This window comes from Ambystoma mexicanum, chromosome 10 (genome assembly GCF_040938575.1).
Source record: "Ambystoma mexicanum isolate Mex_15411 chromosome 10, UKY_AmexF1_1, whole genome shotgun sequence".
Taxonomy (NCBI): Eukaryota; Metazoa; Chordata; class Amphibia; order Caudata; family Ambystomatidae; genus Ambystoma; species Ambystoma mexicanum.
The window spans coordinates 1,556,328,265-1,556,343,884 of NC_090932.1; the positions used below are offsets into that span (position 1 = coordinate 1,556,328,265).

Consider the following 15,620-nt stretch of genomic DNA (forward strand, 5'->3'; position numbering starts at 1 on the left):
CTAAAGAACCGAGCTGTGTAATAGGCCTCCATGTTGGATTAAGATCCAAAACTGGTATTGCTTTATTCCTGATAAAGAGCCTGGTGCCAGGGCTGACTCCATGTATGTTTCTGATGGAGTTTTAAGGCCCTTGGGGCCAGTGTGAAGGGATTTAGCCCCATTGCTGCCAGGGGGCTGTTATATCTGTCTCCCTTGCCCTACCCCCTGGCTATTCTTTCACTAGACAAGATCGCCTTTCCAAAGGTGGAGGTGTAGCTATTATTGCCAGAGACTGCCTCTCTATTAGAAAGGTAGAGAAATCCCTGAACAACAACAGCGACTACCTCCAAGTCAAAATAACCCTCTCTCCCCACTGCACCATTACTATGCACACTGTCTACCGCCCTCCAGGCCCAACAGGAGACTTTCAAGCCTCTCTCATCCACCTCCTCTCTGACAACCTCAAAAAACAGTCTAATGCCATTCTCCTTGGGGATGTCAACCTAGGGCTCCTGGATAGTAAGGACATAGCAGCCAGATCCTTTGACTCAGCCCTCAAGGCTCTAGGCTACAAGAACACCATCCTTAGCCCAACTCGCACCCAGGGCAGAACGCTCGACTGGATCGCACAGCACAACTGCCCACTCATTATCACAGGAAACACTCCCACCCCATGGTCTGACCACCACATCATCACCTTTAGCATCCTCACCACTAGCTCCCCTGCTGCCCCCTCACCTCAACCGCTCCCACCCTGCCTCGCCAGAAGCTCCCGCCAGCTCACTAAGGAAAGGCTACTGCCCTTCCTCCAAGGACCAGCCTTCAGATCACCTTTTTCTTCAGACCCAGAAACACTCGCAACAACCTATGATGCTGCCATCAAAGCAGCTATCAACTCCATTGCCCCTCTCAAACCTCCAAATCCAAACCCACTACCCACTCCAACTCTTGGTTCACCCCTGACCTCCTCACACTCCGCAACGAGAAAAAAGTTGCATTCACACAATGGCAAACGTCCCACTCTGACAAAGATGATCTTTAAAGGCCTATCCACCAAATACAAAAAGGCAATCACCCAAGCAAAGGCCAAATCTTTTGAATCCAGAATCTCAGAAGCCCAATCTAGCACAAAAGAAATCTTCGCCATTTTCAGGGAGCTCGAGACACCCACTCCCGCCCCCCAGAATTTCACCAAAGTCAAAGACTGGTGTGATGAAATACAAACGGTCATGCAAACCAAATTAAGCCTCCTCAAAAACAAAATACTAGCCACTAAACAAGCCCTACCTAGTAAGCATATCCCTTTCCCACCACCTGCCCTGGATCCCCCTACCCTTCTCCTTCAAACCCATTTAGGAAAACTACATCATCAACATAATGAGGAACATCAAACCCTCTAACTGCAAAGGTGATGCATGCCCAGCCTCCATTATCAAAGACTGCACGGAAGCGCCAGCTCCCTTCCTAACAGCCTTTGTTAATGCCTCCTTTACCACAGGGAAAGTCCCCGCCTCCCTCAAGGAAGCTTGGGTCTGCCCTCTTTTAAAAAAGCCAACTCTCGACCCCACCTCCCCCAACAACTATAGCCCCATCACAACTGTCCCATTCCTCCTCAAAATATTGGACAAAGCAGCCTACCTGCAGGTTCAGCACTTCATTTAAGAGAACAAACTCCTTGGACTCCACCAATCTGGTTTCCGCCCCAGACACGGGACCGAAACCACCCTACTTGACCTGAAAAACCAGATGGACGATGCTAGAGACATGGGTAAACCAGCACTTCTCCTACTCCTTGACCTATCCTCGGCCTTAGACCTCGTTGATCATGGCGTCCTATGCCACCACCTCTCCTCCACTTCCAAATTCTCCCCAGAGGCCACAGCATGGATCACCTCCTTCTCTGACCTAGCCGCCGCATCACCAACCATCATACTCTGTGGTGTGCCCAAAGGCTCCTGCCTCTCCCCCATCCTATACAACAGCTTCACACGACCCCTCTTCCTCATCCTCGACGCTATGGGCATCTCCTACACCAACTACGCCGACGACACTCGGATCCTCCCCACCCTCACAGGTAACTATGACACTGACTCCCTGACCCTCAACAACCTCTACAACACCATCCAAGCCTGGATGGCAGACAAGCCTGGACTATGCCTCAACTATGACAAGATGGAACTCCTCCTGGTCGGTTCCCCCGACACGCTAAAAAATCTAGATGCCCAATTCAGTCACTTCACCATTAACTCCATTAAAATTCCTGTCTCAGATTCTGTCAAAACTCTGGGAGTCTACCTGGATTCCAGCCTATCCATGTATAGACAAGTCAACCCAATAGCCTCCGCAGCTGCATATCATGCCAAACTTATCAACGCAGTCAGACCCTATCTCTCCAAAGAGAACTGCACCAACATAGCCAGAGCCATCACTGGCTCTAGTCTAGACTACTGCAACGTACTCTTTCTCCAATAAAAACTTAGAGAGACTACAAGTAATACAGAACAATGCTCTCCGGGCAGCCCAAGGCATTGCTAAAAGAGAACACATTTCTGAGGCCAGAAAACTAGCCCACTGGCTCCCAATAAAGGAAAGGATCGTATTCAAAGCCCTGACACTGACCCACAAGTGCATTCACCTCACTGCTCCTGCCTATCTCTCACAAAGGATCCACCCCGTCTCCACTACCAGGCCAACCAGATCACCGTACACCAACATACTCTCTGTGCCACTAGTAAAAAGAGTCAGAGCGGGCGGATCCAGCTTCCCTTATCTCACGCCCACTCACTGGAATGCCTTACCTCCCACTATCCGAGCTGAGGCCTCCCTCACCACCTTCCGCAAAACTCTGAAAACTACCCTCTTCACATAAGGCCCGACACATCAGCATGAATACTTATCATATACGTTGTAATATATGACCAAATGCAATATCTGTAACAACAGTATGATGTTTTGTAGTATTCATAATGTGTCAACAACCACTATCATGCCTGTACCCTGTAACTGAGTTATTGCAAGGAACAGCGCCCCAATGCCCCTGGGCTGCTTGCGCGCTATATAAATATAAATAAATAAATACATAAATAAATACCTGAGGGGGGTCAGGGGCCTGGATCGTGACACTATTGGTAAGGACGGCAAAGAGGCCATGTGCACGTCCCTTCAATCAGGATTGGATTCTGCGGATAGCATCAGCAGATACATGGCTACCAGCACTGTTATGCTCATATTTGCGTGATGTGCAATCTGGGCTTCTCAACATGCCATTTGATGGGTCTCACCTTTTTGGCAACAAGGCTGACGAGAGCCTTGAGAAGTTGCAGACCTCAAAGGCGGCTGCCAAATCTTTAGGCGCTGCTATTAAGCAACCTCAGCCTTTTCATCCTAGCGGGCAACCTTGGAGGGGTAGATCTTTTCCCTACTACTCCTCAGCTGGAAGGGAAGAGGAATGGCCAGAGGCCAGAGAAGACCTCCTCGAGGTGGGCGAGGTAGAGGTGCGAAGTCAGCTCAAGCAGCAGCCTCCTTACCATCGGCCTCTGCATCATCCGCTGCAAAACCACTTTGAGGTCTTGAATGACAATTATCCAGTGGGGGGCAGACTGACTCTGATCTGGAAGAATGGTGAGACATTACTTCGGATGCTTGGGCTTTGGAAATCGTAGCCCACGGTCACTGCCTTCATTTCATAAAAAGACCTCAGAACAATCCACCGGGGAACAGCTCTTTTTGACGATTCCGGATCCGCTCCTTGTGCAGGAAATGTTAACCCTGCTATAGAACTAGTACCTGTAGCAGAGAGGAACAGGGGTTGGTGCTCCCCATATTTTCTAATACCCAAGAAGGACGGAGGGGTGAGACCCATCTTGGACTTGAGATACTTGAACAAGTTCCTCAGGAAGGTCAAGTTCAAGATGTTCACACTTTCTCAGATCCTTCACGCCCTCCAACTCCAGGATTGGTTGGTGTCATTGGAACTTCAGGATGCTTATTTTCATGTGCCAATCCATCTCAAGCACATAAAATACCTGAGGTTCGCAGTTGGCGGTTCTCATTATCAATTTTCGAGTTCTGTCATTGGGGCTAACCCCCGCCGAGGGTTTTCACCAAACTGATGGCAGTGGTGGCAGCGAGTCTCAGGAGAGGGGGTGGAATTCATGTCTACCCCTACCTGGACGATTGGCTGATCAAGGCGCAGTCTCGGGAGGATAGCTCAGCGGCAACGTGCCCGCCTTGGAATCAAAACGGCACGGAGCCACACAGGTTCGATCCCCGGGTAAGCGCATTATAAATAACCTATCATATTATATCATATCATATCATATCATTCTCCCGAACAAGTCCTGGATCATCTCAACGTCACCTGTCACTCTCTCCACAGACTGGGCTTCTCCCTCAATTACAAGTCGTCCCATATGACACCTTCCCAAAAGCTCCCATGCATCAGGGCAGTCCTAGATACATCCTTGGGAAAGAGCTTGCCACCCGAGGTGAGGGCTCAAGACATTCTTCAGATGGTCACCAAATTTCAGAATGCCTACAATCTACCGGCCTTTGATTTTTTGAGGTTGCTCTGCCTTTTGGCATCCAGCATTTTTCTGCTGCCAGAGGCTCGCCTGATAATGAGATCCCTTCAATGGGCTCTCAGAACTCAATGATCCAAGTTCTCAGGAAACAGGTCGGACTAACTTCATATCAATGTTTTGGAGTTTAGGGCAATCAGACTAGCGCTGAAGGCCTTTCTGCCCTCTGTACGGGGAATGAAAGTCCTGATAATGACGGACAATACAGTGGCCATGTACTACATCAACCAGAGAGGAGGTGTAGGGTCACTACAACTGTGCAGAGAGGAAATGCAGCTCTGGTTCTGTGCAATTCAAGAAGGAATCTCCCTATCGGCAGTTCACCTAGCCGGAGAGAACAAGGCGGCGGACACTCTGAGCAGGCAGACCACAGTCTCTCACAAGTGGGAACTAGCTCAGGAAGTCCTTCAATAGATTTTCACCCTTTGGGGAACCCCTCAAGTAGATCTGTTCGCAACCCAGATCAACCGGAAGTGCGAAAGATATTGCTCAAGGGAATTTCCTCCAAGAGGAGCTCTGGGAGACGCGTTCGTAGTGAACTGGGAGTTGCCACTGCTTTACGCGTTTCCTCCAGCCCCCGTCATTCCTCATGTGATATGGAGGTTGAGAAGGTTCGAGAAACACATGATCCTAATTGCCCCGGATTGGGCCAGGAGAGCGTGGTACCCGGGCCTTCTGGACATGTCCATTTGTCCTCTGATGTGTCTTCTACAAATAGAAGACCTTTTCTTGCGAAAGGGAGGTCAGGTTCTCAATCCAGAGGTCAGGACTCTCAGCCTTCATGCTTCGTATCTGAAAGGCTGAGATATAAGTATTGGGACCTTCGGAATGATGTAATGGAGGTGTTGCTTTCGGCCAGAAGGCCAGCCACTAAGTCTTTGTACCATTGCTGTTAGAATAAGTTTTGCAACTGGTGCAAGAGCCTGAGGTCGCAACCATCGCCGGATTTGGTGGTTTCGGCAGCCGCGAGGAAACGGTCGGCTAATCAGTCCTTGTTGTCTTTGGTCCCTCCGGACAGCGAAGGGAAGAAGTTGGACGATATGGGAAGGAAGCTGATTTACTATCAATCAAGGCGGCCAACGCACTGGCGATCCTAGCAGGTACGACGGGGAGCTGTGGTACAAGCTGGCCCTATTCTGGAGTTCTGCCAGACGATAAAAGGGTGGAGGATATCGCTCTTTTCCAGGAGAGGGCTGTTATGTCTGATCACGCCATTACAGTGGCATTGGATGTCGCCGACACAGGGTTCTGGCAGATGGGGAACAGTGTCTGCCTTCGTCGACGAGGCTGGATGAAGGTCTCGAATGTCTGGCAAGAAGTCCAGGCGAAGGTGTTGGATATGCCCTTAGACTGCGAGAACTTGTTTTGGAAGGTCGTCGACGAGTCCCTCCCGGCCATCAAGGCACTCTCCAACAGCAGGCTCTTCTTTTTGCTCTTCCATGGGAGAGCTGAGCAGGTCTTCCAAAGGTTACTCCTCTTCGTACCACCAGCCTTTTAGATCCATGACCCAGGAAACCTACAGAGGCCATTCCCAGGCCTACAGTAGCAGAGGACAGTGTCGCCATCGCCAGCATGGCAGTACGCCGGCCCCGAAACAGACCTGAACCAGCCGGGACGTCTGGCCCCCACACGTGCACCCCGGTGGGTGCCTGGCTGGCGAGGTTCATCAGTGAGTGGAAGAAAATCACCACTGACAGATGGATGCTGTACGCTCTCGCCCAGGGACACACCCTGGAGTTTCAATGCAGCTATCCGCTGATCCCTCCGGTGTCCCATCAGGAGCAGCACATCCCTCCGCTCCTGGAGGAGGAACGGGCCATGCTGCGGAAAGGGGCGATAGAGCTAGTTCCCCAATGACTCTGGGGCTCCGTAGTCTATTCCATATACTTTCTGGTCAGAAAGAAGACTTGGGGTTGGAGGCCCATCTAGACCTACGACATATCAAAAAATACTTAATGTCCCAAAAGTTCAGGATGGTCACGTTGCTGCACGTGCTTGGCCAACTGGAGGAAAGAGACTTCTTGACGTCGTTGGACCTGGAGGATGCCTGTTTCCACATCCCCATTCACAAGAAACATTGAAAGTTTCTGCGTTTTGTAGTGCAGGGCCAGCACTACCTGTTCAAGGCCCTACCTTTTAAGATTGAAGTCGGCCCGCAGAGTGTTCACAAAATGCCTGGCATCGGTGGCGACCCATCTACTTCTGCAGGGTATACACGTATACCCGTACCTCAACGACTGGCTCATCTGAGCCCGCTCGCAGGAGTTGGCCATCGGACACGCGCAGGCGACCGTCCAGCTACTGACGGATATGGGATTCTCCATCAACTATCCAAAGTCCTGCTTGACACCATCGCAGAACGTGATGTTCCTAGGAGCCAGACTCCAAACGGTGTCCTGCCTGGTGTCACCCTCGGAGGAGAGGGTAGCGGCCATTCAAGGGAAGGTGCAGTGGCTGTTGTCGATGAAGACGGCCACGGTGCTCGGCATGATGTCATCCTGCATCTACCTCATCCGGCTCTGCAGTTTACAGACGGGACCTGTTCAGGAGTTCGTGGACGCTCGCTGGATACAGGTGTTTGGAAGCTTCATGGACAAGATCACACTGGATGACAATTTCCGTCGGGCGATAGTGTGGTGGGCGGTCTGCTCCAACATTGCCCGGGGCACTGTATTTAAAACCTCCCACCCCCCAATACCAGGAGACGGACACCAGAGATGCTTTCCTGAAAGGCTCGGGAGCCCACACCAGATGTCTGAATGCCAGAGGCCTGTGGCTGCCAGAGGAGAAGGATCACCATATCAACATCCTGGAGCTATGGGCAGTGTTCTGGGCCCTCAAGTCATTCCTTCTGTCTCTGAAGGGCAAGGGGGTGAGGATCTCCACGGGAAACACCACCACAATATTCTACATCAGGAAACAAGGGGGCACTTGATCCCCAGCGCTCGCCAAGGAAGCGCAGGACTTGTGGCGCTGGGCCGTAGGACAAGAGATGGTCCTCGTTCCTCTTCACCTAGAGTGAGTCAAGAACACCATTGCATACTCCCTCATCAGGGAGATACACTCATGCCACGAGTGGGAACTTCGGGAGGACCAGGTGGATGGCATCTTCGTCAAGTGGGGCAGGCCCCAGATCGATCTGTTTGCGACGGTGGCGAACTCCAAATGCCAGAGGTTTGCCAGCAGATTCCACCAACCGAGGAGCCTGGGGGACGCATTCCCCTTCCTGTGGGAAGGCCTGTTTCTGTGCGCGTTTCCCCCTGTTGCCTCTCCTGGTACGAGTCATCAACGCACTCGGACAGTGCCAATGCAGGATGATACTCATCGCCCCGGTGTGGCAAGGCAGATTTGGTACCCGTACCTGCTCAACTTGTCAGCGTCGCCTCAAGCTCCCAGTGTTTCCGGATCTTCTCACCAGAGAAGGAGGTACAATCCTACATCATGATCCAGGATTGCTGAACCTGAGGGATTGGCTCCTGCAGCCCTAGAGTTTGGAGGATATGATTTGCCTGCGGACTGCAGGGAGGTCCTCACAAAGGCCAGGGCGTTGTCGGCCTTGAAATGCTACAGTCACAAGTGAAAGCGTTGCTCTACGTGGTGCTGGTCACAGAGGATTACCCTTTGAGGGTCACGGCCCCACAGATCCTGCCGTACTTGCTATCCTTGGCCAAGGCTGGACTGGCGCATGCCTCCATCAAGGTGCATCTGGCGGCTCTCCCGCTACACCAGGTCACCAGGACAGTCTTCGCTTTGGTCCCATCGACTCGTCAAGGTTTTTCTCCAAGGACTTTTCAAATCTTTCCCGGCAGTAAAGGCTCCAGCCTCGGCTTGAAAACTCAACGTGGCTCTGACGAGGCTCCTGGGTGCACCCTTTGAGCCTCTGCATCAGGCTCCGCTCAAGTTCTTCTCGTGGAAGACTGCTTTCCTAGTGGCCATCACCTCTGCCAGGAGGGTAGATGAGATCCAGGCCCTATCCTGCAAACAACCATACCTAACTTTCCACGAATTGAGGGTGGTGCTACATACGCACTCCTCTTTCATGCCAAAGGTTCAGTTGGAATTCCACCTCAACAAGCCTTTGATGTTACCTGGTTTTTTACCCGAAACCTTAGTTGCCGGCGGAAAGGGCCTTGCATTCGCTGGATGTTGCTTGTGTCCTGAAGTTCCATGTTGCACGCACAAAGTGTTTTCGGAAGACTTCATAGCTGTTTGTGAACTTTGGTCCTGTGAACCATGGAAAGGCCTTGTCCAAGACTTCCATTTTAAGAAGGCTCTCTGGCAGCATCACGCATTGTCATCGGTTGGCTGAGCGACCGCTGCCCGGCCGTCCGGGAGCCCACTCCACTAGAGCGATCGCTGCAACTATGGCGTTCCTGTCTGGTGTGCCCCTGCTCGACATCTGCAGGACTGCTACGTGGAGGTCCACTCGCACCTTCACGAAATTCTACTGCGTTGACAGGAATTCCAGAGAGGAGTCCAGAGTCAGCCAAGCAGTGCTATGCAACCTGTTTGCTGGAGATGAGTCTGTTCCGGGATTAAGTGTAATTGCTTGTTGAGCCTTGCCACCTCCTGTGGTTTTGTAATGTTGTACTGCTATTTGAGAAAAGAACACTGTTGTGGGAATCTGGAGAGATCGGCACTGCATATCAGGTTTATGAGTAGTCTTAGATACTTGAGAATGCTGTGTCACAATAAATAAATAAAGAGCATGCTTGTTCTAAGTTTTTGTTATTGGGTGTTTATTGTTGCTCGAGGTGCCGACATGTGTTTCGACCCCACAAGGGTCTTTATCAAGGCCTTATAAGGCCTCTGCCGGAATCGATGATCGTTCCGGCAGACGCAGACCACAGAGTGCTCTTTATTTGTTGTGAGACAGCATTCTCAAGTATCTAAGACTACTCATAAACCTGATATGCAGTGCCGATCTCTCCAGATTCCCACAACAATTTTCTTTTCTAACTTTACTTGGGGTGCTTGAGCACTGTCCCATGGGAATCTTACAATTGGCAGCTCATTGTATCATCACTAATCGGGCCACTTCAGCGCAGCATTCCTATGTTCCCTGTGCTCTCACCACTTTTTTGTACCGCTATGTATTCGTTATTCATGAGCATGTGATTCCATGCCAGACCCATGCTGGAGAAGGAACACGTTACTTACCTGTAACTATTGTTCTCCAGCATGGGTCTGGCATAGATTCACATGCACACCCTCCCTCCAATCCCTCTGCGGCTCTTCTTGGTCATACTGCCACTTTACGTGCTTACCAAATCTGAAGATGGCTGCCAGCTGAGGGGCTTATGGAGAGGACTGTCATTTTATTGGGGCAGTATGAACCAGAGGACAGTGCTTGATTTAAAGGAGAAATACAGTTTGTAAGTGAAAGTGAAACTGTTTTTTCTTTTACCAAGGATTCCCAGCCATGAAGGCAGGGAATATTCATGAGTATATGAATCCATGCCAGACCTATGCTGGAGAACAATAGTTGCAGGTTAGTAACTTGTTTCTTACCTAATGTTGACGACAAGACACGGACTGATCTTTAGTTTTGATTTCCTAGGCAGGGAAACTCTCTTCAAGATAAGGACAGAGAGACCTTTATCAACCCCTTTTCGTTTAATAAATATATCTGATGTTGAAAACACTACCACTTTGTGTGTTCCTCTCATTTCTGACCCCTCACAGGCTTGATGACACTGACAAATCACACACTATTGTGGCACATGTACAACACATATTTGGGGACCTACTTACTCTAGGTTTGGTCCCTGGGACAATGGGAGCAGGCCTGTTCCCCCCCCCGTCACACAGATGCACCCTATGTCCACCCAGCACCCATTCCCATACTAGGCACTGTCTGCACACCAAACCCCACCAAGGAAGAGTTTGGGAACTTTGGGGAAGCCTCCAGGTTTTGCATCAAGAACTATCGGCCGATATCCACTGGTTCTGAGAGTGCCCCCAGATCTCCTGTATAGGCAACAGCTTGGTTCTTCCTAACAAAGTGAAGTCGCATTTTCAGGATATTAAAGGGAAACGCAGATTGGTGGTATACAGGGGCTCTTGGAGGGAATCTTTTGGTCCTTTTACTGAGTGTATGGAATGTCTGACTTCATGTCTATCCTCTCCTTTTGCAGGGCCCAAGCAGGAGAGCTGTGGGTAAAGAGTGAAAAGGTTACCTGTGGCTATATCAGCGAGGACACCCGGGTAAGAGAAGTGCTGCCTGAAGTGGATGTTGATCTGTAGGAATCCATCTTGAATAGAGTTCCACCCATGTATAATCCAAAAAAACAAGGTCTAATCAGTACAACTGCATTTTTTCAGCAGTTCATACCTTCTCACTGAAAATACTTTGTATCATCTAGTACACGTTCTTGATAGATGTTAGCAGCATATGAAGCTTATTTGTGCTGACTTCTGGCTCAGTGGAAGTGCTTTGTGCAACCGTGCAGGGGATGGGGGATATGAGAGTAGGTAGACTGAGACAACCTGAACCTGAATACCTCACTGTCCCTCAAAGTGATCAGTGCCAGCTTGTTGTGTATACTCTGCCCTTAAAATGTGGTTCGATGAGTATGCCATTTATACCCGTTTCCCTAAATATGATCAGAGCCACTTTCCTGAGGGAACATCCTCTGTACCGGGGAAAGAGTGGAAGACATTCTAGAAATTAATAGGGATAAAGGGGGAGAGTAAGGGGAAGTGGAAAGTCACGTGGTTGCAGAGAACATCCCCAGTGAAGCAGGGCTGAACTCTAGGAAGGGGCAGTGGTGATGGGAAGAAGGCTAACAGATGAATGGAGGAGAATAACCTAAACCTTCGGGGACTGGGGAGGGGAATCCCCTCTGTGTCAAAGCCCCCTGCTGAGCCCTGAGGATGTGTGAGGGCGACTCAAACATCCATGCCCAACTACCCATTGCATGATGTGGGGCCGGGGGACCTGTATGGCGAGAATCATCAGGTCCTCACACCACCACGGTCTGGCCCTGGCCCTTTAATACATTCCATTTGTGAGGCAAAGACAGCCAGGGCTTCCTCTGTTTTTGTGGACACGCAGGAGTTCAGTATTTATAGTGAGAGTGTAAGAATATCTCACTATCTAAATATGGTCATTAAAGCCTGGTTTGTATATGTCAATCTTATTGGAGCAAGACCTATATACCGTTCCGTCTGGTTAACGGTTGTTAGTCCAAGTCTGCTGCATTGTATAGCTCACTCCCTCTGAAGACGATGAGACCCGCCCGTACCTTTGTACCTTTCTTGCTTTAAAGTTGTGCATTATCAGCTTGCTACACTATATACCTCACCATTTAATGGTTGTGAGTCTTATATTTCTCTCTATAAAGCTCCTTCTCTCTCTTCAGGTTGTCTTCCGGTCCACATCAGCTATGGTGTATATCTTGATCCAGATGAGCTGTGAAATGTGGGATTTTGACATCTATGGTACGTATAGGTAATTAGAAAAGAACAGCACAAATGAGCATAGCTAACACAGGGGAGACAGACGGACCTTAAAGAGGAAAAATGTAAGGGATTGTTCACCAAGTAGACTACTGCAATAATTCTACAGGCAGTTGTGCTGAAAGGACAGTAAAGGAAGAAGCAGAAGCGTAGGACATTAGATTAAGACAGGGTTTAGTGGAACTGTGATTACTAGCTGGTTTATGGAAGAGGCCTTATTCATGATATGTCATGATCCTTCTTTATCTCAGGTGACCTGTACTTTGAAAAGGCAGTAAATGGCTTTTTGTCGGATCTCTTCACAAAATGGAAGGTAAGTCTCTCCTTTCTAAGGTATGCCTCATGGCCCTCCTCTCCTGTACCTATGGTATATATCTCCAGCATGCTAACAGTATTTATTCTGCTTCGCCTCCATGTGTGAATAGCAGTGTGAACATGTCTGTTTATGCCAGTCTCTCACCACTCGTTGGCTATTTGTGGCCTCTTCATCTCTCCATCAACTTTATTCTTGTTGTCTCTACATCTCCTTTGTACTATGAGCATCTGTTACCATCCTCTTTGCACCTCTTTGGCTTAATCGTTTGTTCTCTTATCAACCCCTTTGTGCAGTTAATGTCTCTTAAGTCTGGTACTGGCTTATAGAGATCAAGTGCCATCAGCCCACTTGAAATCAAGAGTACATCTTTGTTCCCTGCCGACCCAGCGACACAGTGGCTCTGTACCACTGTTCGTTTCTGGGTAGCTAGTCAAGCAAATCTCTGAACTGTGCAGTGGCATTGTGAGATATAATGGTACAATTTGAGGTAGGTCAAAAGGAGGAAAAAGACCAATATGTACCATATTCAACATGTCTATTGGGAAAATAATAAAGAAAATGCCTTACTTTCCCTATCTTAAGGGTTTCCCAACCTAACAGAACTAAACTTGGGTGCTCGTTAATGGTGAAGTCCAAAATCCAAATGAAGTCTGTCCTCCATCCGGAACTAACCTAGGCTGACCCTACCACTGTTACCACACAGCCAAAAAGACCAGAAGAACGACTCCCTTCTCCTGGGGCGCTGTTCTACCAAGTCCTCCTTAATAGGGGATCTTCAGAAATCCTTTTGCTCTATCCTTTACTAAGTTGTTCATTACTTTCAAGGGGCTTTTCCAGGCCCTTTTATATTGGTTCTCTTGACACTTGAGATTCCTTTCTGGGCTTTCGTTGATTCTTGACTGATTCTCTGATTATGTGTGGTGCTTCACAACCCATATTTCTTCTTTTGGATAAACAAGTGTTATCTTTCCTTTTTGTTATTTGTCTTCTCACTGAAACAATTAGGCTGAGTCCTTGTTTGCCTCTTGCGCTTTTTATGATCTTGCCATTTGTTAGGGAGAATTCTCAGAATTGTGTTAATTCCCTTCTACTTTAGAGGCCCCTAGCACTTTTGCTGGACTTAAGATTTTTTAATTTTTTAACCTGGAGAGAGTGAGACCTCCCCACCCCCTCCCACTCTCTCATGTATTTTCTTGTGATTTGAACTCTGTGTTTCTTTTTGGTTGTGGAGTATGACAAACTCCATAGGCATCATCTTTACATTGTGGCACACAGCACCTTCAGTGCAGTGACACAGGGAAGTCTTCCAGATTTCCCAAAGGTTTAAATACCTTCTCTTGGACAAACTACTGTTTCCAAGAGCAGTGACGTGAAATTGACTTTACTTATATTTTGTAACTTTCTAGACCTGGCACACACTATCTTACAATAGGGTGCTGGAGGGGTTACTTAGTATCCCCTTTTGTCTAGTTTCTCATGTAACATTTTTATGTTGCTCTTTCTACAATTAATGGCTGGTGGCAGTGGTTTACTTTTTACTACCATTGTGTGTTTTTACTGCGGGCTGCGTTCGCAGCTGCAGTAAGGCACCCATGGGTGCTAATTTTGTCAAAATGGCCCTGGTCTTCTTTTTTCGCCATTTCTTCCTGGAAAGGTCCTTCTTGAGATTTTCTCTGCGCGCCAAACCAGGTTTGGTCCCTTTGTTCGTTTTGTCTGTGGCGGGATTCTCGAGTCAAGCCCGCCTCTGGCTCCAGTATGTCTGGCAGGGGCAGGAAGTGAGGGAGGTGCCCGAAACTCCCTGTGCTTAATCCCCTTGGTTACAGGAATTCACCCAAAGGTGATTGGCCAGCTGGCTGTCCTGCAAGGACAGCCACCCTGCTGTGTGATTGACAGCTAGGCTCTTTATGAGAAACCTGCATAAAAGGCGAGGCTTTTTGGCTTGGAAGGCAGAGTCGACCACTGGACGAAGAAATCCAAAGAAGAATTTGGAAGAGACGCCTGCTGCAACTCCTGGACCATTGGTTTGCCCGGTGAAGCACTGCTGCTGTGCTGAAGCTCTGAATTCGCCTCGACTAGAGAAGCCCTGCAAGGACGACTTCTCCCCTTGAGTTGGTGGGACCAATCAACTCCAAAGTGAACTTGTACTCCCTGTACAATAGCCTAATCCATCTAAGAAACCCTTCACCAATGCCGAAATGAGCGAGGACCCTCAGTAGCCACCCCCAATTCACCGAATCAAATGCCTTAACGGCGTCCAGGGACACTATCGCGCATTCCCCCTGTTTCTGGTTTGTGCTATCTATCACATGATGTAATCTACGGAGGTTCCACGACATGTTCCTCCCTGGGACGTAACACGTCTGGTCAGAGTGTATTAAGGCGAGGAATACTTGCTTCAGGCGGTTGGCTAGGACGGTCGTGAGTATCTTGGCATCCTGGTTGATGAGGGAAATCGGCCTGTATGAGGCGCATTTCGTGGGCAGTTTACCTGGTTTAAGGTTCGGTACAATTATTGATTCCGACATGCTAGTCGGTAACTGTCCGCTTTCATACGCGTCTTGGTATGTCTCTAACAGTTTCGGGGTGATGGTACACTTGTATGTTTTATAAAACTCTCCCAGGAGTCCGTCTGGGCCTGGGGATTTGCCGGTGGGGAGTTCAGCGATTACGCTTTCTATCTCCTCCTCTGTGAGTGGGGCATCAAGTATTTGCGCTTGCTCTTCTGCTAGCTTTGGCAACCTTATCTCTGCCAACGCATCTGTGATGTCCTCTGGGTCAATTTCTGGGTTAGGGGCGTACAGTTGCTCGTAAAAGCGGGCAAATGATTGATTGATATGCTGCTGGTCCCTGACCTCTCTCCCCGTTTCGTCTTCTATGACTATTATGGGGTCTCTTTTGGTCTCATGCTTGGTGAGCCATGCTAGGAGCCTACCAGGCTTATCCCCTTCTGCATGCAATCGTTGTAGATATCTCGCATAGTTCAGCTTTCCCAGTTTCTCCCACAGTTCTATACATCTCATCCTCAACTCCATCAGTTCCCTAGGCTCTCCCCCCACCGCCTCCGCTCCTCTGTTTCTATCTGCCTCTCCAGTTTGTTGAGTTCTTCTATGGCTGCGCCTTTCAGTCCCCCCATCCTGCCAATAGCCGCCCCCCGTGTCACCACTTTGAATGCGTCCCAGAGTGTAGCGTTGCTTCCTACGCTTCCCTCATTATTTTCGAAGTAGTCTTCGATCACCTCCCGAAGGTGTTCCTCAAACTCACCCTCTCCCAAAGCCTCTGCCCGG

The 15,620-nt window shown here is 49.2% G+C and overlaps 1 protein-coding gene across 11 annotated transcripts in view; it reads left to right on the top strand.

Annotated features, from left to right (window-relative positions):
* Positions 1 to 15,620, top strand: part of DEPDC5 (DEP domain containing 5, GATOR1 subcomplex subunit) — a 1,004,325-nt gene that overhangs the window by 235,543 nt on the left and 753,162 nt on the right. For all 11 annotated transcript variants that reach the window (XR_011276224.1, XM_069619835.1, XM_069619836.1 and 8 more), the window contains 3 exons: positions 10,697 to 10,766; positions 11,924 to 12,002; positions 12,272 to 12,333. Coding sequence is in view for 10 of the 11 variants with exons in the window: in XM_069619835.1 (XP_069475936.1) it covers positions 10,697 to 10,766; positions 11,924 to 12,002; positions 12,272 to 12,333 (211 nt within the window). In the remaining variant the exon portion in view is untranslated. The remainder of the gene's footprint in view (positions 1 to 10,696; positions 10,767 to 11,923; positions 12,003 to 12,271; positions 12,334 to 15,620) is intronic.